Source organism: Salmo trutta, chromosome 22 (genome assembly GCF_901001165.1).
Source record: "Salmo trutta chromosome 22, fSalTru1.1, whole genome shotgun sequence".
In the NCBI taxonomy this organism is placed as follows: Eukaryota; Metazoa; Chordata; class Actinopteri; order Salmoniformes; family Salmonidae; genus Salmo; species Salmo trutta.
The window spans coordinates 45,580,995-45,607,565 of NC_042978.1; the positions used below are offsets into that span (position 1 = coordinate 45,580,995).

Consider the following 26,571-nt stretch of genomic DNA (forward strand, 5'->3'; position numbering starts at 1 on the left):
CCTCCTCCCCTCCTCTCTCCTCTTCTTCTCTCCCCTCTTCCCTTTCCTCTCCTTCCATCTCTTCCCTCCTCTCTCCCTCCTCTCTCCCTCCTCTCCTCCCTCCTCTCTCCCTCTCTCTCTCTCCCTCCTCTCCTCCCTCCCACTCTCTTCCCTCCTCTCTCCCTCCTCTCTTCCCTCCTCTCTTCCCTCCTCTCTTCCCTCCTCTTTCTCCCAGGGGACAGTGATGGCAGTATCTACTATGCTGTGGCAGTGGTGAAGAAGTCCAACAGTGACATCACCACGCTGGAGAACCTGAGGGGGAAGAGCTCCTGTCACACTGGCTACGGCCGTACGGCTGGCTGGAACATTCCCATGGGCCTGCTCATAGAGAAAGGTCTCATCAGACCTGCTCAGTGTCAGATACCACAAGGTAATACACCTGGGACTCTGTCTGTCTGTCTGTCTGTCTGTCTGTCTGTCTGTCTGTCTGTCTGTCTGTCTGTCTGTCTGTGCGCACGAGCATGGGAGTGTGTGAGTTCATTTCACTTTTCTCCTCAGTAGGTCTGACTGTCTCTCTCTCCTTCTGTCCTCCTCAGTAGGTCTGACTGTCTCTCTCTCCTCCTGTCCTCCTCAGTAGGTCTGACTGTCTCTCTCTCCTCCTGTCCTCCTCAGTAGGTCTGACTGTCTCTCTCTCCTCCTGTCCTCCTCAGTAGGTCTGACTGTCTCTCTCTCCTCCTGTCCTCCTCAGTAGGTCTGACTGTCTCTCTCTCCTGTCCTCCTCAGTAGGTCTGACTGTCTCTCTCTCCTCCTGTCCTCCTCAGTAGGTCTGACTGTCTCTCTCTCCTCCTGTCCTCCTCAGTAGGTCTGACTGTCTCTCTCTCCTGTCCTCCTCAGTAGGTCTGACTGTCTCTCTCTCCTCCTGTCCTCCTCAGTAGGTCTGACTGTCTCTCTCTCCTGTCCTCCTCAGTAGGTCTGACTGTCTCTTTCTCCTTCTGTCCTCCTCGGTAGGTCTGACTGTCTCTCTGTCCTCCTGTCCTCCTCAGTAGGTCTGACTGTCTCTCTGTCCTCCTGTCCTCCTCAGTAGGTCTGACTGTCTCTCTCTCCTTCTGTCCTCCTCAGTAGGTCTGACTGTCTCTCTCTCCTGTCCTCCTCAGTAGGTCTGACTGTCTCTCTCTCCTCCTGTCCTCCTCAGTAGGTCTGACTGTCTCTCTCTCCTGTCCTCCTCAGTAGGTCTGACTGTCTCTTTCTCCTTCTGTCCTCCTCGGTAGGTCTGACTGTCTCTCTGTCCTCCTGTCCTCCTCAGTAGGTCTGACTGTCTCTCTGTCCTCCTGTCCTCCTCAGTAGGTCTGACTGTCTCTCTCTCCTTCTGTCCTCCTCAGTAGGTCTGACTGTCTCTCTCTCCTTCTGTCCTCCTCAGCCGCTGGAGATTTCTTTAAGAACAGCTGTGTCCCTGGTGCCAATCAGCCTGGTTTCCCTGGCAACCTCTGTGACCTGTGTGTGGGGGACAGCAAAGGGCAGAACAAGTGTGAGAAAGGCAAGGACCTGTATGACGGATACAATGGAGCGTTCAGGTACAGTACATCTCACAACTTCTTGATCCATTTACAGACAGATTGAGGGCTCTGTTCAGTCTGTGAAGCTGACTCGGGTTCAGTCTGTGAAGCTGACTCGGGTTCAGTCTGTGAAGCTGACTCGGGTTCAGTCTGTGAAGCTGACTCGGGTTCAGTCTGTGAAGCTGACTCGGTTCAGTCTGTGAAGCTGACTCGGGTTCAGTCTGTGAAGCTGACTCGGTTCAGTCTGTGAAGCTGACTCGGTTCAGTCTGTGAAGCTGACTCGGTTCAGTCTGTGAAGCTGACTCGGGTTCAGTCTGTGAAGCTGACTCGGTTCAGTCTGTGAAGCTGACTCGGTTCAGTCTGTGAAGCTGACTCGGTTCAGTCTGTGAAGCTGACTCGGTTCAGTCTGTGAAGCTGACTCGGTTCAGTCTGTGAAGCTGACTCGGTTCAGTCTGTGAAGCTGACTCGGTTCAGTCTGTGCAGCTGACTCGGGTTCAGTCTGTGAAGCTGACTCGGGTTCAGTCTGTGAAGCTGACTCGGTTCAGTCTGTGAAGCTGACTCGGTTCAGTCTGTGAAGCTGACTCGGTTCAGTCTGTGAAGCTGACTCGGTTCAGTCTGTGAAGCTGACTCGGTTCAGTCTGTGAAGCTGACTCGGGTTCAGTCTGTGAAGCTGACTCGGGTTCAGTCTGTGAAGCTGACTCGGTTCAGTCTGTGAAGCTGACTCGGGTTCAGTCTGTGAAGCTGACTCGGTTCAGTCTGTGAAGCTGACTCGGGTTCAGTCTGTGAAGCTGACTCGGTTCAGTCTGTGAAGCTGACTCGGGTTCAGTCTGTGAAGCTGACTCGGTTCAGTCTGTGAAGCTGACTCGGTTCAGTCTGTGAAGCTGACTCGGTTCAGTCTGTGAAGCTGACTCGGTTCAGTCTGTGAAGCTGACTCGGTTCAGTCTGTGAAGCTGACTCGGGTTCAGTCTGTGAAGCTGACTCGGTTCAGTCTGTGAAGCTGACTCGGTTCAGTCTGTGAAGCTGACTCGGTTCAGTCTGTGAAGCTGACTCCGTTCAGTCTGTGAAGCTGACTCGGTTCAGTCTGTGAAGCTGACTCGGTTCAGTCTGTGAAGCTGACTCGTTTAGTCTGTGAAGCTGACTCGGGTTCAGTCTGTGAAGCTGACTCAGTTCAGTCTGTGAAGCTGACTCGGTTCAGTCTGTGAAGCTGACTCGGTTCAGTCTGTGAAGCTGACTCGGTTCAGTCTGTGAAGCTGACTCGGTTCAGTCTGTGAAGCTGACTCGGTTAGTCTGTGAAGCTGACTCGGTTCAGTCTGACTTCCGCGATTGAATAGAGCCCTTAGACATAGTTTTATAAAGTGCCAAGACAATTCCATTGTACTTATAAAACCATTTACAATGTTATAGTCAAACTATGTATATCGGCCCTGGTTTGTTGTAATTGTAGATAGTAGGGAACATTGTAGACAGGGATAGCATCATTGACATATACATTAAACATTTTACTCATTTAGCAGACCCCCCCCCCCCCCCCCCCCCCCATGGGAATGGAATGCAAGTGTTGCAGTCTACCAACTGAGCCACACGGGACCAGGGCCAATATTGACCTTCATACAATGTTTGTTAATAGAGCTCGCCAGCTTGGAAATGATTTACCTCTGGTTCGTTCAGACATTCCTATGGGGAAAGAATAGGGTTTTGGAATAAATGCAGAAAACAAGGTCGGAGGTTAAAACAGGCTTAGGAGTTCTGTTCTATAAGATAATAGCAGTCAGTTAACATGACCTTTATGAATGATTACACTTTATGGGATTTTTGTTAATTACATAAATTCAACAACAAAATATTGCCGTTAGCTGATAAAGATAATCTCATAGAACAAACCGTGTCAGATCTCCTCAGCCTGTGTTTACCACAGACCTTATTTTCTGCCTTTATCCAAAAATCCCTGAAAAAAAAACGCCATTCATTTTCTCCATAGTCTTTGTCCAACGAACCGTGACTGAGTTAGTGCCAACATAAAGAACACATTACTATTTAACTCTATTTCTATCAGGTGTTTGGCCAAGGGAAGTGGAGAGGTGGCCTTCATCAAGCACACCACCGTCTTCCAAAACACTGATGGTAAGTGTGTGTGTGTGTGTGTGTGTGTGTGTGTGTGTGTGTGTGTTGCATACCATCTCCGGTCAGGAATCCAACCATTGTTATCATTGCACCATAACCCAACTACCGGAACCATAAACCCATAACCCCACTAGCAGAACCATAAACCCATAACCCTACTACCAGAACCATAAACCTGTTCAGAGGATGTGGAAATGTTTTCCAGTCATTAACAACTTGCTGACACGTTACTCTTGACTCCATCTTTGACTCCATAACTTCATATCAATGTTTGTGAATTAGGAGAGTTATCTATGTATCTCTGTGGTGAGTTATCTGTCTCTATGTATCTCTGTGGTAAGTTATCTATCTCCATGTATCTCTGTGGTAAGTTATCTGTCTCCATGTATCTCTGTGGTAAGTTATCTGTCTCGATGTATCTCTGTGGTAAGTTATCTATCTCCATGTATCTCTGTGGTAAGTTATCTGTCTCCATGTATCTCTGTGGTAAGTTATCTGTCTCTATGTATCTCTGTGGTAAGTTATCTATCTCCATGTATCTCTGTGGTAAGTTATCTATCTCCATGTATCTCTGTGGTAAGTTATCTGTCTCCATGTATCTCTGTGGTAAGTTATCTGTCTCGATGTATCTCTGTGGTAAGTTATCTGTCTCCATGTATCTCTGTGGTAAGTTATCTGTCTCTATGTATCTCTGTGGTAAGTTATCTATCTCCATGTATCTCTGTGGTAAGTTATCTGTCTCCATGTATCTCTGTGGTAAGTTATCTGTCTCGATGTATCTCTGTGGTAAGTTATCTGTCTCCATGTATCTCTGTGGTAAGTTATCTGTCTCCATGTATCTCTGTGGTAAGTTATCTATCTCCATGTATCTCTGTGGTAAGTTATCTGTCTCCATGTATCTCTGTGGTAAGTTATCTATCTCCATGTATCTCTGTGGTAAGTTATCTATCTCCATGTATCTCTGTGGTAAGTTATCTGTCTCCATGTATCTCTGTGGTAAGTTATCTGTCTCCATGTATCTCTGTGGTAAGTTATCTGTCTCCATGTATCTCTGTGGTAAGTTATCTATCTCCATGTATCTCTGTGGTAAGTTATCTGTCTCCATGTATCTCTGTGGTAAGTTATCTATCTCCATGTATCTCTGTGGTAAGTTATCTGTCTCCATGTATCTCTGTGGTAAGTTATCTGTCTCCATGTATCTCTGTGGTAAGTTATCTATCTCCATGTATCTCTGTGGTAAGTTATCTGTCTCCATGTATCTCTGTGTGTATATATCTCTGTCCTCTAGGTAATTCAGGTGAGCCGTGGGCCATTGACCTGCAGTCTAAGGATTTCCAGCTGCTGTGTCCCCATGGCTCCAGGGCAGAGGTCACCCAGTACGCCCACTGTAACCTGGCCCGCGTCCCCTCCCACGCCGTTATGGTACGGCCCGACACCAACATCTACGCCCTCTATGGCCTGCTGGACAAAGCACAGGTACGACTGACCGGGCCATTGGTTCGTTGAGTGATTGATTGGTTGATTGAGTGATTAGTTGAATTATTGTGTGATTGGTTGATTGATTGATTGGTTGTTTTATTGAGTGATTGGATTGATTGGTTGAGTGATTGATTTGTTGATTGGTTGAGTGATTGATTTGTTGATTGGTTGAGTGATTGGTTGATTTATTAGTTGATTGAGTGATTGATTTGTTGATTGAGTGATTGATTGAGTGATTGGTTGATTGATTTGTTGAGTGAGTGAGTGAGTGAGTGATTGATTGAGTGATTGGTAGATTGAGTGAGTAATTGGTTGATTTATTGATTGATTGTATGCATGTGGCATAACATAATATAAATAAATGGCCTTTCTACACACACCTTAAAACAGGGTGATAAAACCAAGTGGTAGCTGATACACTTGTGTCCTCTTCATCTCCCTCCAGGAGTACTACAGTAGTGACACAGGTTCAGAATTCAAGATGTTTGACTCTTCTAAGTACCAGGGCTCTGACCTCATCTTCAAAGACTCCACTGTCAGCATGATCGGAGTGGCCGAGAGGAAGACCTATGACAAGTGGCTGGGACAGGGCTACATGGACTCACTTACCAACATGGAGTGCAACTCCTCTGCTAAAGGTACAGTACACAAACTCACACACACACTTTGATCTCATTTTAATGACGGTAATGCTTTAGGAACAGTAGCTTTCCTATGTGCTGGTGTACTGAAGTATGTTTGTTTGGTCTGCAGCACTGTCTTCCCTGCTCCTGGTGGCTCTGATGAGCTCCATCTTCCTCTGGGTGTAAGAAGAAATGTCCTAACCCAAACCCGCCTCCTGTCCAAGTCCCAGCCCTAACCCTAATCCAACCCCTGTCCATGTTCCAACCCTAATCCAACCCTAACCCCTGTCCATGTTCCAGCCCTAACCCTAATCCAACCCCTGTCCATGTTCCAGCCCTAACCCTAATCCAACCCTAACCCCTGTCCATGTTCCAGCCCTAACCCTAATCCAACCCCTGTCCATGTTCCAGCCCTAACCCTATAATCCAACCCTAACCCCTGTCCATGTTCCAGCCCTAACCCTAATCCAACCCTAACCCCTGTCCATGTTCCAGCCCTAACCCTAATCCAACCCTAACCCCTGTCCATGTTCCAGCCCTAACCCTAATCCAACCCCTGTCCATGTTCCAGCCCTAACCCTAATCCAACCCTAACCCCTGTCCATGTTCCAGCCCTAACCCTAATCCAACCCTAACCCCTGTCCATGTTCCAGCCCTAACCCTAATCCAACCCCTGTCCATGTTCCAGCCCTAACCCTAATCCAACCCTAACCCCTGTCCATGTTCCAGCCCTAACCCTAATCCAACCCTAACCCCTATCCCAGCCTGAACCCGTCTAAAACCCTAACCAAATTCCCAGTAGCAACACAAAACCTCTGTTTTTGTCCGACCACAAATATTCCAGCCCCATTCCTTACACCAACCCCAGTAACCTACTCCCTCTGTAGGGAATCTCTCCTCTTCTGCCAAAGCAACCGGCAATAACACTACACATTACCACCCAGCGAACCGCAGCAGCATTTCCTGTCATGTTGGAATCTTTAGAAGACGATGTCCGTATCCCTTCCTGTAACTGATTCATAGCTTATGATTGTACTTTAGATTCATAGCTTATGATTGTACTTTAGATTCAAAGCTTGTGATTGTACTATATACTGCTGTATATGTTGATGCTAGGATTTGTGAGGAAGGATAACATGTTGAAAATAATATTTGACTTGGGTCTAAATTATGGTCACTGTTGTTGAGTCAGTGAGTCAAAGTGCTTATTGAGTCAGTGAGTCAAAGTGCTTATTGAGTCAGTGAGTCAAAGTGCTTGTTGAGTCAGTGAGTCAAAGTGCTTAGAGTCAGTGATTCAAAGTGCTTATTGAGTCAGAGTCAAAGTGCTTATTGAGTCAGTGAGTCAAAGTGCTTATTGAGTCAGTGAGTCAAAGTGCTTATTGAGTCAGTGAGTCAAAGTGCTTATTGAGTCAGTGAGTCAAAGTGCTTATTGAGTCAGTCTCTCAATGGGGAAAAGATCCAGTTTTCTTTGGTTGAGCTATAGAGGATGAAGTCATTCCCAACCAGAGATGACGAAGGATTGCTATTATGCTTACTGACGGTAACTGCCATATCAGTGTATATGTTTTTACTCGTTACATACTTTACTATGCAGTGTTTGTCTGTTCGCAAGGTGTGTGTTGCTTACACGGACTATTGTGAGTACTACTTATGGGCACAAGCCATATCTGGGAATATGGCGTGTTTTGCACATTCTGCCTTTACTGTATAAGCTAATGCCATATCAGTGAATATGCACTGCTTGAACTACAGGATGTGTGTTGGGAAATGTTTTGAAAAGAGTCAAAGGGGTGGGGGGGTTTATTCATATGTTCTCCCCAAATTCTGGAAAGACAAACATTTAAGCCAAAACAACTTGTTCACTATCTGTATTTAGGGGCTCGATTCAATTCGTATCGTGGGAAGTTCAGCATTACAGCATGAATAGAGGCCTAGAAGTTTCCATTTGCTTGGCTGGTAATCAAATTCTACGATAAGAATGATGTGAATTATAGCCTACTGATAAATATTATGGATTGGAACCTGCTTGTACCTGATATGCACTTGTATCGGTCAAAACTTTCATTATTTTTTGGAGAGAACATTGAACAAGCCATCCTTGTTTTTGCTTTTGAAACTTAGGTGTACTTTGAGTTTAAAGTAATGTGGAATTTTGAAAATTACAGAGTCAGGTTTAAATTCTTATATTACATTTCAATGTTGTACACATGAGCTAAAATCCATCATCTATAACAATAGTGATTATAAGGAATGGAACTCTACCCGACTCTGATCAAGTGCTTCTTGATTCCTGCATTGCTACTGTGACAGCGCAGAGTATTCCTTTTATTTTTGCTGCTCTCGTGCAATTGTGTGTTCCTGTCCAGAATATCAGCTTGATTTTTATGTTTATTTCAATGAGAGATAAGTTTATATGATGCTCAGGTGCCATATCAGTGTATATGTACAGAGTACTGACTCATTTCTGTCAGAAACAAACGCTTGCCTTCAAAGTCGTAGCAATTTCTTCGATGAAATGATAAACATGTAACTAATATTTAGTTGCCAGGCCAGTGCGTCTGCGTAAGTATTGCTACAAACTGCTTCTTTAAGAATTCTATGCTGTTCTTATTAAAAATCTGCATATGGAAGCTGGTGGTCCATCGTGAATCATTTTACTGTTGTAGTAGGTTGTGAATGAGAACCTGGACATTGTGTCAGTCAGCCCATCTACAGAGTCAAAGACTGTGCAATACATTATTGGTGGACGTGACAATCTCCACGTTGATTGTTAAAAGTTACAATGAAATAAATATACTCGCACACAATTATGGACTGAAGTCCTTACGTTCTTTGCTGTAACTGCAGTTTGAATGGAAGTTCTTGGAAGAGTTTGTGAGGTTCAGGGACTTATGGCTCTGATCACTCAAGGTTCAGAACTAAGGATAGTTATTATAGCCTCTTTATGGGCCAACCTGACTAAGTGAAACAGTGAACTTTAAACATGCAAGTTGAGTTGAGGTTCGTCTACACACAGTAATCAACACAATGCTACTCTTAGCCATAGCAGACTCACAAAAAGGTAAATACTTTTTCCCAATTACTTCTGTACTAGGTAGTAGCTAGCCTAGCCCTAACTGTCTGCTACCCACAATACCAGTGTTGTTAAGACACTTATTTCAAAGATAAAGCATACTGCCTAACTTGTCAGTCAGCTTCCTCCTCAGGTGTAAAACACATGCTGGTGTCGGTCACTAAGTGCTCTATTCAATCCATATCACTGAAGCGTTACAGATTTCGCGACAGAAATGTAAAGGTAATTTCCGATTGAGCCCGACATGCAGTTTACCGTGAAAGCCAACATTTAGTGCAGAATTTTCCACAATACGGATTGATTGAATAGAGGCCTAAACCTGATGTGTTGTCTAGTCATTTTTCATCTGAATTATCTTTTATTGGTCAAATACATCACATTTCAATTAAAAACACACTAAGATTTGACCAATAGGTGAGGACAATCCAAACCTTCAGACACCTCAAGTCATAATATGTCACGGGAACTGACGTGGGGCTGCATTACAGCAAACATACTATATGGTGGTATTCTGCAAGTCAAATCAGGTAGACAATTCCATATCTACAAACACAAACTCCTGAATAAAGACTACTGTGTAGATTGCAACGAATCTCTGTCATGCAGAGATTGTTACAGTAGGCTAATCCATCACAAACCCAGACCTGTTACAGTAGTCTTCCCTGTGGCTCAGTTGGTGGAGCATGGTGTTTGCAACACCAGGGTTGTGGGTTCGATTCCCACGGGGGGCCAGTACAAAAAAGAAAAAAGCATGGTATGAAATGTATGCATTCACTACTGTAAGTTGCTCTGGATAAGAGCGTCTCCTAAATGACTAAAATGTAAACTAACCCATCACAGACCCAGACCTGTTACAGTAGGCTAATCCACCACAAACCCAGACCTGTTACAGTAGGCTAATACATCACAGACCCAGACCTGTTACAGTAGACTAATCCATCGCAAACCCAGACCTGTTACAGTAGACTAATCCATCGCAAACCCAGACCTGTTACAGTAGGCTAATCCACCACAAACCCAGACCTGTTACAGTAGACTAATCCATCACAAACCCAGACATGTTGCCTTGTTTTGTATCACATTCCAAATATAAAACTGGGGGGAACAAAAATGCCATTTCAGAATGTGGGGGGGGGGGGGGGGATATGCCCCCCCATCAGTGAAAGTTGCACCCCTGATTCATTACATGCTGACATCTCCCTGATGGGAAATTCATCTTGAGTATGTTTTGAGGTTTACCAGTAGCTTAGTGTTTGTTCCTTTCGATATATTAAAAGATTGTCTCAGTGATGTAACAGGAGTCGGCCTAGACAGTTGTGGGACGGGTCATGTTGTCGGTCACGTTATCAACAATTCACATGATTGTTTGTCTGTCATACAGACATAGGCTGTGGGAGTTCAATCACAGGAATTTTATTTCACATTCATTTCTTCATTTCTTTATTTGTCCCTGAGCGTCTCTGAAGCCATCTTTCACCTCCTTGACAAAAGTCTCCCTCACTCTTCTGAACCGGGTCCCGATGTCACCAACGTCTCGGGGAATCCGGTCGTTGGCCTCTTGCCGAAGCTGGCGTAGTGTGTCTGACTTCAGAACGGTCGCTGTTGCGCTTCTCCCTGCGATCTGCGCTTTGATGATCGCAAAAGCTGCGATCTGTGCCGCACGTCTGATAGGACGAGACTCCGCTAGTTTCTCAATGACTCGTGGATTGTTCAGGAAAGAGAACAACATACGAATGATGGCCATCTCGTACAGTAAAATAAATTGTCTTGTTACCTGTAAAACAAACGACAGACAGTTGATGTTATGTCACTGCCCAGAGTTAGCTAACCAGCTAGCCAGCTGAGCTAGCTACTCGTGGTAGTTAGCTGCCTTCCGAAAAATACGTTAGTTCATGAGAAAACATCAATACTCTTTTTTATTATAACATGCTGTAAGGAGTCACTGGTAAAGTTAAGATTAATATCGAAGATTTTCTCACATACTTGGTTGTTCATTCAGATGACCGCTACTTTGAGACGGGGGGTTACATCAGACACACCTTGTTCTGCCAGCAGCATAAAAGATGACGTCAATTTTGTATGGTAATAAAGAATCCTTCAAAATAAAAGCCTGCATTGTAAAACATTGCAATGTGGATAACTAATTCAAAAGATATTACATTTTAATCAATGTCCATTTTTTTATTGTGCTAATAAGTAAATACAAGAACGAATTTATAGAAACATTTACAAATCTGCTTCTTAAGACCACTATCGATGTATTATGCACGAAATGGCAGTGGACACGCTTTTATGTGCAAATATTGATATAATAACCATCATATCGAAACCTGGAGTCACGCAATGACAGGCTGTGTGGTCCTCCCACTACAACTCCATAAAGCATGTCGTTTATTAGACTACAGAGGAAATAAACTATAATGAACTTCACAGGGTATTGAAAGTGCAAGGTGATGAGCTTGACGCTTCCTTCCAATAAATATCGAGGGTCTTATTCTGGTGACATGATCATCAATGCTTGGCTGCCGTTCGACAAATTAAAATAACCTCCCTCTTTTGTCCATAATAATCTCATCATGTCAGCTATACCCGTACTGTATCTGCGAGCTGTTGGGTAGAGCGCACCTGCCTATACCAGAGTGGGGACATTCGCTATAAAACGCCACATTGTTTTGTGACAAAATCATCAGTAGATTTGAAAATGCGATGGAAACCCATTTAACTTTTCATTGTTATTTGGTATTTGGGAATTTTACCACAAAAGTAATTTTAATGTGCCGTATGTTCATCACGCACAGACTTCTATCCACAACAAGAACATTTGAACATTTTATTTATGCATATTTTAGAATATTCGCATGAAAATCTGTTGCCAATTGGAATGGAAAACTAGCAATAGAATGGAAATATCGTTACAACCCCCCCCCCCCCCCAGGAAAATCACATTAACTACACTGCCCCTTTAAAAAAAAAAAACACTAAAACTTTAAACAGGCTGCTTCACATACTTAATTGCCTGCTGATGGGTCTTCCCATTGATTAAAACTGATTTGGTAGATTTATGCCACCAGAACACACCTGACCCAATGGACAATTTACCAACAGTTGTCTGGACTTCACAGAAACATGAACATTCATACAGTTGCATTGTATTTTCTACAAACCGATTTGATAGCAATATTGAATTGAAAAAAAAATGCAACTGATATCGATATAGATTTTCCATTTCGGTGCCCATAACTCATTTAATGGATTTATTCTATAAGTGATTGAAATGACTGAATTGTATCATAGTGTGTTAGACCATGAATTTATTACTGACACATTTAATGAAATTGGTGATTGAAATTAATTAATGTATCGTAGTGTGTTAGACCAGTGGTTCCCAACATTTTTCAGTCGCTGTGCCAATTTTGCTCTGCCTGGAGTACCCCTGAAGTACCCCCTCATATATGCATTTTACCAGTAGGCCTATGGTCTCATTTTCTTCTCAAGTACAGCCTAAGGATAGGCCAAGGACCCCGAGGGGTCCAAGTACCCCTGGTTGGGAACCCCTGTGTTGGACCATGAATTAACTGACACATTTGATGAAATTTCAGACCCATGTTTCACAACACAGGTACTGTACTTTTTATATATAGGCCAAAATGTATTTGGGGTTTCAAATACAGTGTATTGCATTGTGGCCAATGTAATGGGTTGAGTAGAAAGTGTTTCTGGGTATACAGACCTCAGTTCCCCATGAAATAACATCATATATAGATTCTACAGATCCTAGTGAGTAATTATAACCCTACTTTTACTTTGGCACCTAGAATAGTTTTCTCTCTGTAAGACAATATGTATTTCATGTAGTGTACTGCATTGAGGACATTTATTTTACCTTGGAACTTGTTTAATGCAAATGTCAGTTAAATATGAACAAATATGAATCATTGTTAACGTTTAAAGAATAATTTTTCATATATGAATAAATAAAGAATAATTACACTTTTTTTACTATTATGTGGGGGACTTTTATTTTGAATATTTCTAAATTCCGTGAACCGGAAGTACTTTTTTGTGTTGTTGACGAGACGTTGATGTAAGGAACACATTTCTCCGTTCATCTTTGGAGCGTCACAATGTCTATTAAATTGAATGCGCTATTCAGCGACTCCTACGTTGATGTAAGCCAATACAGAGACCAACATTTTAAGGTAAGGAATGATTTAAATCAATCGGGAACCAACCAGTAGAATAGTTTTGCTAGCTAACTTTAGCTATCTGTTGCGCTAGCAAGCTACCGGTAGCTTGCAACGTGCTGTCTTTTCTTTCAGACATACGTTGTTAATCACTTACCTGTGGCTTTCAAAACATGAATATGGTATTTCAGGATGTTTCCCTCCTAGGAATGGGTCAAAAAGTGTTTTCAAAGAGACCAACCTGTAATTAGCAACAGTTCAAAGAGCAAATCAAACTGACCTCTAATCAGACTGTTCTCAGAGTCAAGACATAACATAATATATGTAAATCCGAGACATTGAAATTAGTATATGTTTGGTATGGTTACATGAGATGGAATCTTATTTAAAACGTATATTATACTGCAAACGTTTACCCATATCAGTAAATAAAGGTGAAATAAATAAAAATCAGTGTGAATTAGTGGTGAATAATACTAACAGCTAACGTTAGTTAGTGTAATTGGCCTCCTGGCTGTGCAGCTACTAGACTCTTCTAAAGATGTTCCCCTCTCCATCCTCCAGGGAAATCGATATGAGCAAGAGAAACTGCTGAAACAGGCTAACACGCTCTACGTGGGTAACCTGTCCTTTTACACCACAGAGGAACAAGTGTACGAGCTCTTCTCCAAGAGTGGGGATGTGAAAAGAATAATCATCGGCCTGGATAAGGTGAAGAAGACGGCGTGCGGCTTCTGCTTCGTCGAGTATCCTTTTAAAAAAAAAACTTGTGGATGTTGTGTTTTGGTTCAACATTTTTTATTTCTGGACCCAGATTAAAACTAGTCCTAGACTAAAAAGGACTCAGATTAAGCCTAGTCCTAATCATTCAAATGTATTGATAAAGCCCTTTTTACATCAGCCGATGTAGTCCTACACTAAAGCACAGTCGGTGGAGATTGACAATCGTAAAACCAATAGTAGGCTTAATATGTGTTCCTGGAAACCTGCACCTTAACCCCTGTACCAGATACTACACGCGTACAGATGCTGAAAATGCTATGAGGTTTGTCAACGGGACACGTCTGGATGACCGCATCATCAGAACTGACTGGGACGCTGGTTTTAAAGAGGGCAGGCAGTATGGCCGTGGCAAGTCCGGTGGTCAGGTAAATTTACACAGGAGAAATGCATGTTTACAACCTCGGAGACAACAACAGTTGTATATTAGTTAGCTGTCTCTGGTTGTTTATATTGGAATTGATAGTTTTCATTAAAGTGGTACTGTTAACTGGTTATTGTTTGGATGAGAACTTTTAAAGTTACATAACATTACTGTATTATCAACAGGACAAACATGTTGTCTTACCGTTCTGGAACTTGATAGGATCTATCATGAGGAGACAAAGCTCACAGTCCTATGTGAACTATGTCACCCCCTAATAGACCCAAATACTTAACAGGGTCTGTGGCAAAACAAACAAGTCAGTCTCTTTTTCTCCTCAGGTCAGAGACGAATACAGACAAGATTATGACCCAGCCCGGGGGGGCTATGGGAAAGTTGTCTCAAGGCCATAAAAACATGTCCTATGCTGTTTCTTTGGGGAGGGCTATGGGGAAACTAGTGTTATGAGCCTGAGTTAACATGTTATTTGCTGTTTCTTTGCCATTTTCCAGGTCAGAGATGAATATAGACAAGATTATGACCCTGCTCGAGGTGGATATGGGAAATTAGCTCAGCTGCAGAGACCTTCCGAGGGACGGAACAGTTTTTAGTTCGGTGAATTTGATCTGGGTTGAATTTGGGTTCCAAGCAGACATCTGCCAGGGCTTTCTATTTCTCGTTTATTTAGAAGTCTTCTGTGAAGCATTTTTCAGTTAGCCATAGTTCCAACGGTCATTATGACCAGAGTGACACACGTTTACAAATGGAATTGTCTCCCAAACTGTACTTTCAAAAATAAAGACATCTTTTTACAAAGTTTTTATTTTCTTAAATGTATCTACTATATAAACTGGAACACTACTTTGGGAATGTGGAGCAACTCTTCTGATCTAATAGAGTAGTTTCTCATGGATGAAGTGTGTGTGTGTGTGTGTGTGTGTAAACACAGGTTCACTGCTGGCTGTTTAAGGCCCATGGAGGTGATACTGATGGCTTTTCACAATTTATGGCTCCTAGGTTGCCATCAGTATCACCTCCATGGGCCTTAAACAGCCAGCAGTGAACCTGTGTTTACACACAACACTAGACAGAAGCTACGGACCTAAAACTTGCCTGTTCGAGTTGCGACAACTACAGCAATTTTGACTAACCTTAACCTAATTCTCCTAACCTGCTGCGTAGGCTAGAAACCATCAGTGTCCCCACACCAGGATTCAATAGGATCGCAGGTTATAGGCATTGTGGCTTTTAAAGGCAATTTCTGACTGAGCCGACAGATGCAGCGTTATCTTGAATGGGATCTCTGTGACTGCAGGAACATTACCTTTTAATTTAAAGCTGCAATTCCAATAGTCTGTGATCGGATTCAATCTGTAGTGCGGCTGACATTTTAAAGGCAACGTTACATATGTCGGCTCAATTGGAAATGACCTTTAAATGTAAACTGCGATTTTAAATCGAGCTCTGAGTATCAGGGAATCACCACACACCTGCTCCTGTCAAAGAAACCCTTTTGTTACACCAAGTAACTTTACAAACTCCTTTATATCACTGACCATTAAACATCCTCATATGGGAGATTGGTGAAGTAGTTAACATGAACAAACAGACAGATCCATCGAGTTGACAAACATCTGCTCTTTGTCAATTACATCCTAATTGAAGAGAATTGGAATGTCAGTGTACTTCCTGAATTGAAATGGAATTGACCCTGTTCTTTAAATAATGGAATCATCGTTCAGTCCTATGGCTGGGCATAGGACTATGGCTGTTTGTGTTTGAATGTATTCAGGGATTAACTTGGGAAGGAAACGGTTCCATTTTAGGATGAGACAGCATACATTGGGAACCTATTTGAGGACAGCTTACCCATCTAGAGAATCCCCATTTAATCCCCTCTAGGTGTTTATCAGCATAACCCTGCAAACAACACTAACATAGTAACTTAAATTAATCTTCTCAAAGAAGATCAACCAGATTAGAGTGAACATGATCTCTTCAATGGTACAATAGCATTGTTTACACCTTGCACCACCATGTGAGTTTTGTGATCTGATCAATTTGATCCAATCACTATCTGGATCAAGGTTTGTCGCATCTACCCATTGTAGAAGAAAGTGATTTATTTAAAGACAATTACTGATGACAAATCAATGGTACTAACTGGTATGATGATTGAAATGGTTTTGAAACATCCAGATCTGTTCACACTTGATTGATATCCAGACACTTTAATCGTCTACACCTGTCTTAAAAATGTGGGCACAATCAGAATGTGGATAACAGCACAAAAGGCACATGTTAGCACCAGGTATACACTGGGCTCAAATGTGCATTAATGACAGACAGTATAGATGGGATTCAGCTATTTCTACAGCAGCATTTTCTCAACTACAACCTGTCTGTGGACCAGCACCCTCAGATGGGTGACTGACACCACCTAAGTGATTGGTGATCCTCCAATGAGGAAGATACCCAAAGCGGGCCGGGCCCTCATACAGTAAAAGGCTTAGAAACTGTTCTACAGCAGTAGCGTTAAAATTCTTCCTCAGTACACTAAAAATGTCAAGATACACTTATTATTTTCAACAGAAGCAGGAAGAGGTGTGTGTTGTCTTGAAGCCATTCTCAGTGGAGCATCATGGTTAATCATAACTAACTCTGATAAACTGCTAGTTTGTGATGCCAAACGTGGAGTTTCTCAAGAACTAAGAAGCGGTTGAGATTAAGTAACATTAAAACAGTATATTGAGTTAAAAGCTAGCCTTCGATGAGTTATTGTTCTCTACCCTCACTAGTCAGGCAAACACTACATGATATAAAACAATAACCTTCAAGTTTCACCTACTGTCCCATATAATCTCCTGTTTACATTTCAAGAACTGAAGCTAGGAAACGTGTTATAAACACCGATAGGTCCATTACCGGCCTCTGAAACATACCAGCAGTGTTCGCTCCAGGTCAGCCAGTCAGCAGTGGAAACTTTGTGGACGTCAACTCAAAAGTCCCTCTCATTATCAAGGTATAAAAACAAGTCCAACTATGCACTGCTGGCCCTCCACTGAAGGACAGATGGTTACTTTCACCATCTCTGTGTCGTTAGTCAAAGTGTCCCGTTTCCACTGCACTTCATTCAGCTTCTTGGCTCGTCATGTTTTAAAGTATTAATGTCCCTTCCACAATAAGGGTCAAACAGTCATTAAGCCCATGGTCCAGTGGAAAGGCAGGTGTACTCTCTGGGGCTGTGCCACTGCGGTTGATCAGTCATTCAGTTTACAGTCACAGAGCTCTTTGTAAATCCTCTTGCGGACTTTGGGCATGTCATCCTGTGTAAACTGCAGCGGCTCTTTTAATGCCAGGCACTTGCAGTACTGAGAGAGAAACAAAGCGGGGGAAGAGTTAATAGGAAAGATTCTCCACAAGGTATGTGTGTGGGTCATTTACAGTACGAAAGATTCTCCACAAGGTATGTGTGTGGGTCATTTACAGTACGAAAGATTCTCCACAAGGTATGTGTGTGGGTCATTTACAGTACGAAAGATTCTCCACAAGGTATGTGTGTGTGGGTCATTTACAGTACGAAAGATTCTCCACAAGGTATGTGTGTGTGGGTCATTTACAGTACGAAAGATTCTCCACAAGGTATGTGTGTGGGTCATTTACAGTACGAAAGATTCTCCACAAGGTATGTGTGTGGGTAATTTACAGTAGGAAAGATCCTCCACAAGGTATGTGTGTGGGTCATTTACAGTACGAAAGATCCTCCACAAGGTATGTGTGTGGGTCATTTACAGTACGAAAGATTCTCCACAAGGTATGTGGGTCATTTACAGTACGAAAGATTCTCCACAAGGTATGTGTGTGGGTCATTTACAGTACGAAAGATTCTCCACAAGGTATGTGTGTGGGTCATTTACAGTAGGAAAGATCCTCCACAAGGTATGTGTGTGGGTAATTTACAGTACGAAAGATCCTCCACAAGGTATGTGTGTGGGTCATTTACAGTACGAAAGATTCTCCACAAGGTATGTGGGTCATTTACAGTACGAAAGATTCTCCACAAGGTATGTGTGTGGGTCATTTACAGTACGAAAGATTCTCCACAAGGTATGTGTGTGGGTCATTTACAGTACGAAAGATTCTCCACAAGGTATGTGTGTGGGTCATTTACAGTACGAAAGATTCTCCACAAGGTATGTGTGTGGGTCATTTACAGTACGAAAGATTCTCCACAAGGTATGTGTGTGGGTCATTTACAGTACGAAAGATTCTCCACAAGGTATGTGTGTGGGTCATTTACAGTACGAAAGATTCTCCACAAGGTATGTGTGTGGGTCATTTACAGTACGAAAGATTCTCCACAAGGTATGTGTGTGGGTCATTTACAGTACGAAAGATTCTCCACAAGGTATGTGTGTGGGTAATTTACAGTACAAAAGATTCTCCACAAGGTATGTGGGTCATTTACAGTACGAAAGATTCTCCACAAGGTATGTGTGTGGGTCATTTACAGTACGAAAGATTCTCCACAAGGTATGTGTGTGTGGGTCATTTACAGTACGAAAGATTCTCCACAAGGTATGTGTGTGGGTCATTTACAGTACAAAAGATTCTCCACAAGGTATGTGGGTCATTTACAGTACGAAAGATCCTCCACAAGGTATGTTTGTGGGTCATTTGCAGTACGAAAGATCCTCCACAAGGTATGTTTGTGGGTCATTTGCAGTACGAAAGATCCCCCACAAGGTATGTTTGTGGGTCATTTGCGGTACGAGGGGGAAATTTCCCCACTCACCTCCAAAATGAAGACTCCACAGTCACTGTCGTTCTTCTGTTGAGGAATACCCTGAGTGTGGGAACCAATCAGAGACAGTGGTCAACACACAGTCAATCAGAAAGCATGAGAGAGAGAACAGTCACATGGTACCATCTGAAACAATACCTTGTTTATAGTCATCTTCCAGCCTTTCTGATACCCAGCTTGTTTCTTCTCCTCGGCCTCAGCCAGGATGTAACTCAGAATGTTCTGTGGGCCAGATGAACAGAGGAAGATAGAAGGGTTTAGTTAAATAGTTCACAAATTGACTCCTTCGGGGTTTCCCACAATGTGGACAGTGTAGACCACGTGTCAAACTCATTCCACGGAGGGCCGAGTGTCTGCGGGTTTTCACTCCACCCTTTGACTTGATGAAATAAGGTCACTAATTAGTGAAGAAAAACTCCCCTCACCTGGTTGCCTGTGTTAATAATCGAAAGGAAACCCCGCAGACACTACTCTGTGGAATGAGTCAGACACCGATGACGTAGACCAATGTTAAAATGAGAAATGCTCATCAAACCAATGTTCCTCAGGTCTAGGATAAAATTCAGAAGCAACTGAGTTTGATAGAGGCAGAGGACTGTAAAGTGTGAGTGAGCGTACCTCCATGGTGTATTTGAAGACGATGCCCTGCGAGTCATAATAGTGGATGTGGTGGCTGGCTATGTCCACTGTGATCAGGGACCAGTGGATCTCCAGGTGGATAGGAATCAACAACAGCCTCTTGGAAAACAGATCCACCTGAGAGACACCAGATGAACCACAATCGCTGACATATTCTAATTTAGTTAGTTCTGTGAGACTGACAGTCTCAGATAAACAGTGAGAGTCTTTACACTTCTGGTCCTGCAGGTCATATCTTAAACTAGCGAGAAATTGGCTGCATCTTCCATGACCTACCACCAGCTTACCTTTTTGGTCCATCTCTTAACCCCTTCGTAGCCTTTGGCCACCAGCTGCCTGTGGAAAAAGCTGTTGAAGAAATGAACCTGCAGGAGAAAATAGGAGAACATTCAGTAACCTTGGTAACCGAGCAGAAGACCACCACCATCCAATCAACTCCCTTTTACAATTAACCCTTTGTTGAACATTCTGATCAAGGATCCAAAATGAATGTACCTTGTTCTGTGTAGCCTCCATGATCAATTCTCCATACATGTTTATCACCTAGACACACACACACACGGCAACGTTTGAATTTCAGGTTAGATAATACGTAGGCAAATAAGTTTATAAGCAGCAAGCACACGGTTTCCTATCGACCAGCGCTACCTGGTCGTTGACCCAGTTTTGGTCATCCAGTGTGGACAGGTCCTCCAGGGTCAGAGTGTGCTTGTTGTAGTCCACTTTGAAGCACTTCATAGGGGTGGAGACGAGAGCCGCTTTGTACTTCATCATTTCTGAGTGGATGTTTAGCTTCCTAGTACAGAGAAATGAACAGAGATGCTATCAGCATAACAATGGAAATGAACAATGAAATTGAAGTTGGTTTGTATCTCAAATGATTCCTACTTGTCATGGAGGACAGTGCTACACTTGTTCTTCAGATGCTCCAGGACGTCAGTCTCACTGAGGGGGATAAAGCTCCCGTACTTCACATAGAAGAACGCCAGGAACTCTGAGAGACAGGACAGGAATCAATAATAACACCTTAAATAAGTAAAGTAATATGAACTTAAAATGTATACGATTTGAAAAATCATAGTTACAATAAAAGTCTAGTACCATGGATAAGGTCTATGATTACTTCATGGATGTCGTCTTCAGAGTTGGGTTGCTGTGCTGCGTCTGAGACACAGTCCTCTTCTGGCTCATGGCTTGGAGCCCACACTCCCACCTCACAATAATCTCTGTGGTCCCACAGAGCGAAGGGGTGGAGGGTGCTGCATAACATAATGCCTGGGGAAACACAGGCTGTGGCTGATGGTTCCACCTCCATAGGGGCGCTACAGTCTGTTGGTTCCTCGTTGAGCACAGCAGATGTACCGTTGGAAAGGGAGACAGCTGCGTCACCAGCCCGGGGCTGCTTCATGACCTCCGTGTTAGAGTCGGTTACCGGCTGTTTGTCTAAATCACAACCATTCTCCTGCTCCATCTCCAGACCAGGGGCCTGCTCCCCCTCGCACACAGCCCCTCCACAACCATTCTCTTGCTCCATCTCTGAATCAGGAACATGCTCAACCACAGCCTTCATTATAGGTTGAACCACAGAGTTTGTTACCGGTTGAACCATAGCAGTTGTTACCGGTTGAACCACAGACTTGGTCACCAGTTTAACCACAGTGTACGTTAACTTCTGACCCATAGAGTTCATTAAGGGTTGACCCATAGAGTCTGTTAAAGGTTGACCGACAGAGTTGGTTACAGGTGGAGCCAAGGAGTTGGTTACCTCCTCCACAACTGAGTCTTTCTCCAGCTCCTCTTGGATGGCTGTTACCTGCTCCTCTGTCATCAGGGTCTTCTCAGAAGAGTGGTGACCACCCGTCCTCTTGGGGGTCTCCCCCAGTGCCTGGCCCCTGCCCTTCCCCGGCTGGGCCCTGCGTTGTCTGGGCTTGCCACCCGGAGACTTCCCATGTGGGTCCTTCCCATTGTGGTGCTTAGAGTTTGGCCCACAGCAGTCACATGCCTTGGGTGTCCTCTTCCTACCAGAGGAGCGGCCATTGGTGCCCACCAGTGCCGGCGGTGGTGTTTGGGGGACTGAGACGTTATGAACCATGGCTCTGTCCTCAGCTACTACCCCATCCCTTCACAGCTGCTTCTGGCCCAGAGTGCTGGTCCCAGCCCTCAGGGGCACTGAACCAGGGAGCTCTCCAGTAGATGGACTCTCTGTCTGAGTTGTGGGTGGATAAGGACCCTGGACTAGAGCTGGGATGATAAACCGAAAATGATCGACACCGACCATCCTGATCACTTACCGCAGGCATTTTGCTGACATCGTTCATTAAGATAAGTAGCCTGCACATGAGAAATGTTAAGTTTGAAGTGAAATAAATGTGCAAATATGAGTGATTGTTAGTGGAACAATTGATGGCTACAACCATCAAACTAGTAGTAGTAGTAGTAGAATAAATAAACTGTGGTGCACAATGTTATAAAAATATCATTCTATTTATCGATATTGCACCAAGTCAGGCAATTTATTGCAATATTTTTTCCCATATCGCCCAGCTAACCTGCACCCTGGCTGGCCAGGTAGTTGACAGTTTCAGACTGAAGTCTCAGAGGGTGGAGAATGGAGATCCTTCTCAGGGGTTACGCCTTACAAGCCAAGGAAGAAGCTACATTGAAGGAAAGAGAGCTGTTAGGATAGCTTAAATGTGTGAAATTAATGTACTAAGTTTATTTGATGAAAACAGTACTGTCGATAGATAGCTAGGCATATTAGAAGAAACTGGTGTGACCTGCTGTGTTCTCAGATGTCAACAGTTTAATTAATGCACATTACATTATTACACATATTGCTAATCCTTTACTAAAATAACGTAAAGGATTATCTAATAAAGGTGATGTCTGCAGCAAATAAACCATTCTGAGCAACTTGTCACTTTTTGGGCATCTGAACTTATCTGTGAGGTCGTTAGCTAGCTAATAGTATGCTCAGCCATGTTTACAATAACTTGAGCTGCTTTTGTGTCTTGCAATCGATGATTGGATAACTATTCCTCTACTGTTGTAACGCTGTAGTGTATCTAAACACAGAAGAATCACGACAACGTTGGAGTATCGAACAAGCTAGCTAGCATAGCAAGCTGACTATAGCTAGCTAGTAACACAAATGGTTTCCTGTTTCCATGGCTGAAAATGCGATCTGCACAGACACACCGCTTTAACTCGTTCTTACAGTATCGATAACTCATAAACACAACTAAAAAGCACATACATTACCACATTTCTGCAATCGTCAAACAAGTTTCAGCGATAACAAACAACTCTCACTTGTGTGATCAAACAATCCATCTCATTAGTTAACGGTCGCTTACTGATTGCGTCACATTTCAGCGCAAACGGGTTTTCACTAGCTACCACAGCCACAAAGTCGTGGTCGTCGTTATCAATAAAACGTCACAAAGTGCAGACTGTTCGATTTTCCTGCTGGCGGGTAAGAAGACCCCCAGCTCTGATAAAAACCCATTGACACCTTCTTGCCCTTTTCAAGGTATTGTTAAATAAATATTAACTATTCGGTTGTAATATCATCATCACCTCTTGAAAAGCATAGTCAGAACTACACATTTCCGATTATTCTATGAATAACAAATGCGCACATTTAGCTCTATCATCAGAGTTGTACAAAAAGTAACTGTGGGATGTGTGTTACTTCTCAGCCTTATTTAACATTTTATTTAACTAGGCAAGTCAGTTAAGAACAAATACTTATTTTCAATGACGGCCTAGGAACAGTGGGTTAACTGCCTTGTTCAGGGGCAGAACAACAGATGTGTACCTTGTCAGCTCAGGGATTTGATCTTGCAACCTTTCGGTTACTAGTCTAACGCTCTAACCACTAGACTACCTGCCGCCCCAAAAACTATAACGGAAAGGTTCACCCATTTTGAAGGTTATATTGTTTTTGTCCATCTCTGAGTGATGGTTTATCGACTCCCTAGGTCATTTCATGTTTTCACGAGTATCTTGAGTTATTGGCGTTCAAGCAGGCAGAAATCGGTCCGGTATGACGTAGCATCGTGATAAACTCGCACTCACTATACTGGAAGTTTATAGGATTACTACTTTTAGATCGCCAAAAACGAATATCATACATGTCAGATTTCGATACTGGTCGCTGTCATAACTCGGGAGGATGTCTTCTCTTGAATGAGCCATTGATCATATACTTGCGATATTCCTACCTTGAGAAATGTGTAATTTAATGTCTAGCACATTTTTCCTGTTTGTCTGCCTCTTTAGTCCAGGGTGCATTGCATGGTGCCTTTGCCAGAGGTATTATAGAAAGGAGATAGGAATCCAATGAATGAAGGAACTGATAACGCCCCACCCAACAGACTGTTGACCAATCGCATTGGGTGCATTCATACATTCACTCTGGTATTCTGATTTCAGAGCACTCTCGTTTGAGTGCGCCAGAGTGCAGAATAACTGATGAATTTATGAACGAGTAACACCCGTTGAATATGACTGGTGTCAGTAAATGTTGGCAAAAAAAAAGTTATTAAATTGTTGCCAGCAGCACAGTTACAGTCACCAATGCTCTAGATAACATGAAAACAGTCTAACCAGCTCTGCTAGGGCAAGAAAAATGGTCAGAGTGATGTTCTCTCATTTATGTCTGGAAGTTGCTAGCAAGTTAGCTAACTTTTGCCATTTAGCTTGGGTGCTTGACTCCTGTTGTGAGGTCAGAAAGCTCGGATCAAACCTACTCCACCAGAGCGTCCAGTGTGCTGTCTGACCGCTCCGAAAGTGAAACACTCTGAATTTACGAATGGACAATCTGACAACGCTCTGAACGCCCAGAGCACACAATTTACTAACTCACCCATTGTCATGCTGCGTCACACGGTTGCTAAGCTTATCGTCACATAATGTCTTCTCAAAGTTAGTGTATATGTCGAGAAACATGCCTATTTTACTCGAAAGTACGTAATGTCACGATTCCAAAGTTATACAATGCTACAAATAGCAAGTTAGCAATCTCACATCTGAGAGAATATTTGTAATGTTTTACTTCTTGTTGACAAAATTTGTGCAAATGTTGTGAATGTTAGACTCCACTCTGTGAGGCACATGGGTCTGCAGGTTGAACATGGTGAGATTATAGACTCCTAAATTGATAGTGCAGTTTGTTCAGGCAATTTTACTGGTAATAGCTATGTTACATGTTGATATTGTTTTTGGTATTATTGTGTGTAGCCAAGTTTGCTAGCTAGCAAGGAAGCCCATAGAGAGAGCATTGCATTGTGGATTTTATAGTTGACTTGAGTTTATTATAAGGCAAAAAATGAAACATTTGTTCACAAAAAATATTGTTCTCACATATTAGTGTTAACACTGTAATGTAAAGGAATTAGTGGTTTTCAGTGGATTTTTCCTTTCCGGAGACACCTGAAACCCCACCTCTTTAAGGAATACCTAGGATAGGATAAAGTAATCCTTCTAACCCCCCCCTTAAAAGATTTAGATGCACTATTGTAAAGTGGTTGTTCCACTGGATATCATAAGGTGAATGCACCAATTTGTAAGTCGCTCTGGATAAGAGCGTCTGCTAAATGACTTAAATGTAAATGTCCCACTTGCTTGGCCTCTAGCTAGTTTTTGAGGTGGCACGATCGGCTAAGACGCTTGAGGGAGGAGGGTCACGTGTGTTTGTGAGGCAGGTCTCGAGTTCTCACCAGGTATGGGTAACTTCACCAGGACAACGACTTGCCGATGTCAAACTCTTTCCAAAAGCCTAATATCTGATGAAGCTAAATGCCACATACACGTGGTTTCCGTTACTACAGCCAAATGGATAGGCTACCCTAAAGATTCTGGATATACTGACAAGAAACATGTCTCTTCACCCTAACAATGGGAGTCGTTGTCCACAAAGCGGCACGGCGGGCTGTCCAGCTCGCTTATCCTTTCTTTGGATTGGTGGATACATTTCTTTATTGTAATCCTTTTTTGAATATTCGATGAGGGTTGTTGACGTCAACCGCCTGTATTCAATAGATAGAGATGCTATGCTCACATATGAAAATATACTGAACAAAAATATCAACGCAACATCTAATCAAAGTTTATTTGTCACGTGCGCCGAATACAACAGGTGTAGTAGACCTTACAGTGAAATGCTTACTTACAGGCTCTAACCAGCAGTGCAATTTTTAAGTTAAAAAAAAGGTATTAGGTGAACAATAGATAAGTAAAGAAATAAAAACAACAGTGAAAAATAACAGTTGTGAGGCTATAACAGTTGTGAGGCTATAACAGTAGCGAGGCTATATGACTGTATGTTTGTTTACTCCATGTGTAACTCTGTGTTGTTGTTTGTGTCGCACTGCTTTGCTTTATCTTGGCCAGGTCGCAGTTGTAAATGAGAACTTGTTCTCAACTGGCCTACCTGGTTAAATAATGGTGAAATATATATATATATATATATATATTTATTTATTTATTTATTTATTTAAATATACAGGCACCGGTTTGTCGGGCTGATTTGAGGTAGTTTGTACATGTAGGTATGATTAAAGTGACTATGTATATATGATAAACAGAGTAGCAGTAGCGTAAAAGAGGGGTTGGTGGGTGGCGAGACACAATGCAGAGAGTCCGGGTAGCCAATGTGCGAGGGCACCTGTTAGTCGGGCTAATTGAGGTAGAATGTACATGAATGTATAGTTAAAGTGACTATGCATATTTGATAAACAGAGAGTAGCAGCAGCGTAAAAGAGGGGTTGGGGGCACACAATGCAAATAGTCCAGGTAGCCATTTGATTACCTGTTCAGGAGTCTTATGTAAAAAAACAAACTGATGAGAAGCCTTTTTGTCCTACACTTGGCGCTCATGCAACAATTTCAATTTTTTTACAGAATTACAGTTCATATAAGGAAATCAGTCATTTGAAATATATTCATTAGGCCCAAATCTATGGATTT

General features: G+C 42.8%; 3 protein-coding genes and 1 long non-coding RNA gene across 8 annotated transcripts in view; 2 read left to right on the plus strand and 2 right to left on the minus strand.

The window, feature by feature from the left end:
* The window catches only part of meltf (melanotransferrin), a 13,536-nt gene extending 5,151 nt beyond the window's left edge, over window positions 1-8,385 (plus strand). The window contains exons 10-15 of the mRNA XM_029706243.1: window positions 142-409; window positions 1,397-1,550; window positions 3,586-3,653; window positions 4,942-5,129; window positions 5,578-5,770; window positions 5,886-8,385. Of these exons, the coding sequence (XP_029562103.1) occupies window positions 142-409; window positions 1,397-1,550; window positions 3,586-3,653; window positions 4,942-5,129; window positions 5,578-5,770; window positions 5,886-5,941 (927 nt within the window). The 3' untranslated portion in view covers window positions 5,942-8,385. The remainder of the gene's footprint in view (window positions 1-141; window positions 410-1,396; window positions 1,551-3,585; window positions 3,654-4,941; window positions 5,130-5,577; window positions 5,771-5,885) is intronic.
* A 768-nt stretch (window positions 8,386-9,153) lies between these two features.
* Window positions 9,154-10,899, minus strand: LOC115158810 (uncharacterized). The gene is made up of 2 exons (XR_003868743.1): window positions 10,812-10,899; window positions 9,154-10,602 (listed from the first exon to the last, which is right to left on the minus strand). It is a non-coding gene; the product is annotated as an uncharacterized LOC115158810 (long non-coding RNA).
* Window positions 10,900-12,868: 1,969 nt separating this feature from the next.
* Window positions 12,869-14,974, plus strand: ncbp2 (nuclear cap binding protein subunit 2). The gene is made up of 4 exons (XM_029708158.1): window positions 12,869-13,027; window positions 13,577-13,758; window positions 14,022-14,160; window positions 14,498-14,974. Exons 1-4 carry the CDS (start codon window positions 12,953-12,955, stop codon window positions 14,567-14,569), a joined length of 468 nt encoding a protein of 155 aa, XP_029564018.1. The 5' UTR covers window positions 12,869-12,952; the 3' UTR covers window positions 14,570-14,974.
* Window positions 14,975-15,682: 708 nt separating this feature from the next.
* Window positions 15,683-23,909, minus strand: senp5 (SUMO specific peptidase 5). 5 transcript variants are annotated; one of them, XM_029708157.1, is made up of 11 exons: window positions 23,826-23,909; window positions 22,149-22,253; window positions 20,701-21,840; window positions 20,488-20,593; window positions 20,248-20,395; window positions 20,095-20,142; window positions 19,887-19,964; window positions 19,579-19,716; window positions 19,099-19,182; window positions 18,952-19,002; window positions 15,683-17,527 (listed from the first exon to the last, which is right to left on the minus strand). In XM_029708157.1, exons 3-11 carry the CDS (start codon window positions 21,689-21,691, stop codon window positions 17,417-17,419), a joined length of 1,755 nt encoding a protein of 584 aa, XP_029564017.1. In that variant the 5' UTR covers window positions 21,692-21,840; window positions 22,149-22,253; window positions 23,826-23,909; the 3' UTR covers window positions 15,683-17,416. The 5 variants fall into 5 exon arrangements, with proteins under 5 accessions (XP_029564017.1, XP_029564016.1, XP_029564014.1 ...); XM_029708156.1 differs by lacking the exon at window positions 23,826-23,909 and adding an exon at window positions 22,912-22,972; XM_029708154.1 differs by lacking the exon at window positions 23,826-23,909 and adding an exon at window positions 22,861-22,971.
* Window positions 23,910-26,571: the final 2,662 nt, after the last annotated feature.

Bases quoted from the DNA above. Each gene is read 5' to 3' on its own strand.
- senp5 (XM_029708157.1), bottom strand. From the start codon at position 21,691: ATGGTTCATAACGTCTCAGTCCCCCAAACACCACCGCCGGCACTGGTG. The intron at 20,396-20,487 runs GTAGGAATCATT...TCTCTGTACTAG, and splicing joins AGCACTGTCCTCCATGACAA to GAAGCTAAACATCCACTCAG. The intron at 19,717-19,886 runs GTAAGCTGGTGG...GGTGTCTCTCAG, and splicing joins TTAAGAGATGGACCAAAAAG to GTGGATCTGTTTTCCAAGAG.
- ncbp2 (XM_029708158.1), top strand. From the start codon at position 12,953: ATGTCTATTAAATTGAATGCGCTATTCAGCGACTCCTACGTTGATGTA. The intron at 13,028-13,576 runs GTAAGGAATGAT...TCCATCCTCCAG, and splicing joins ACAGAGACCAACATTTTAAG to GGAAATCGATATGAGCAAGA. The intron at 13,759-14,021 runs GTATCCTTTTAA...CCCCTGTACCAG, and splicing joins TGCGGCTTCTGCTTCGTCGA to ATACTACACGCGTACAGATG.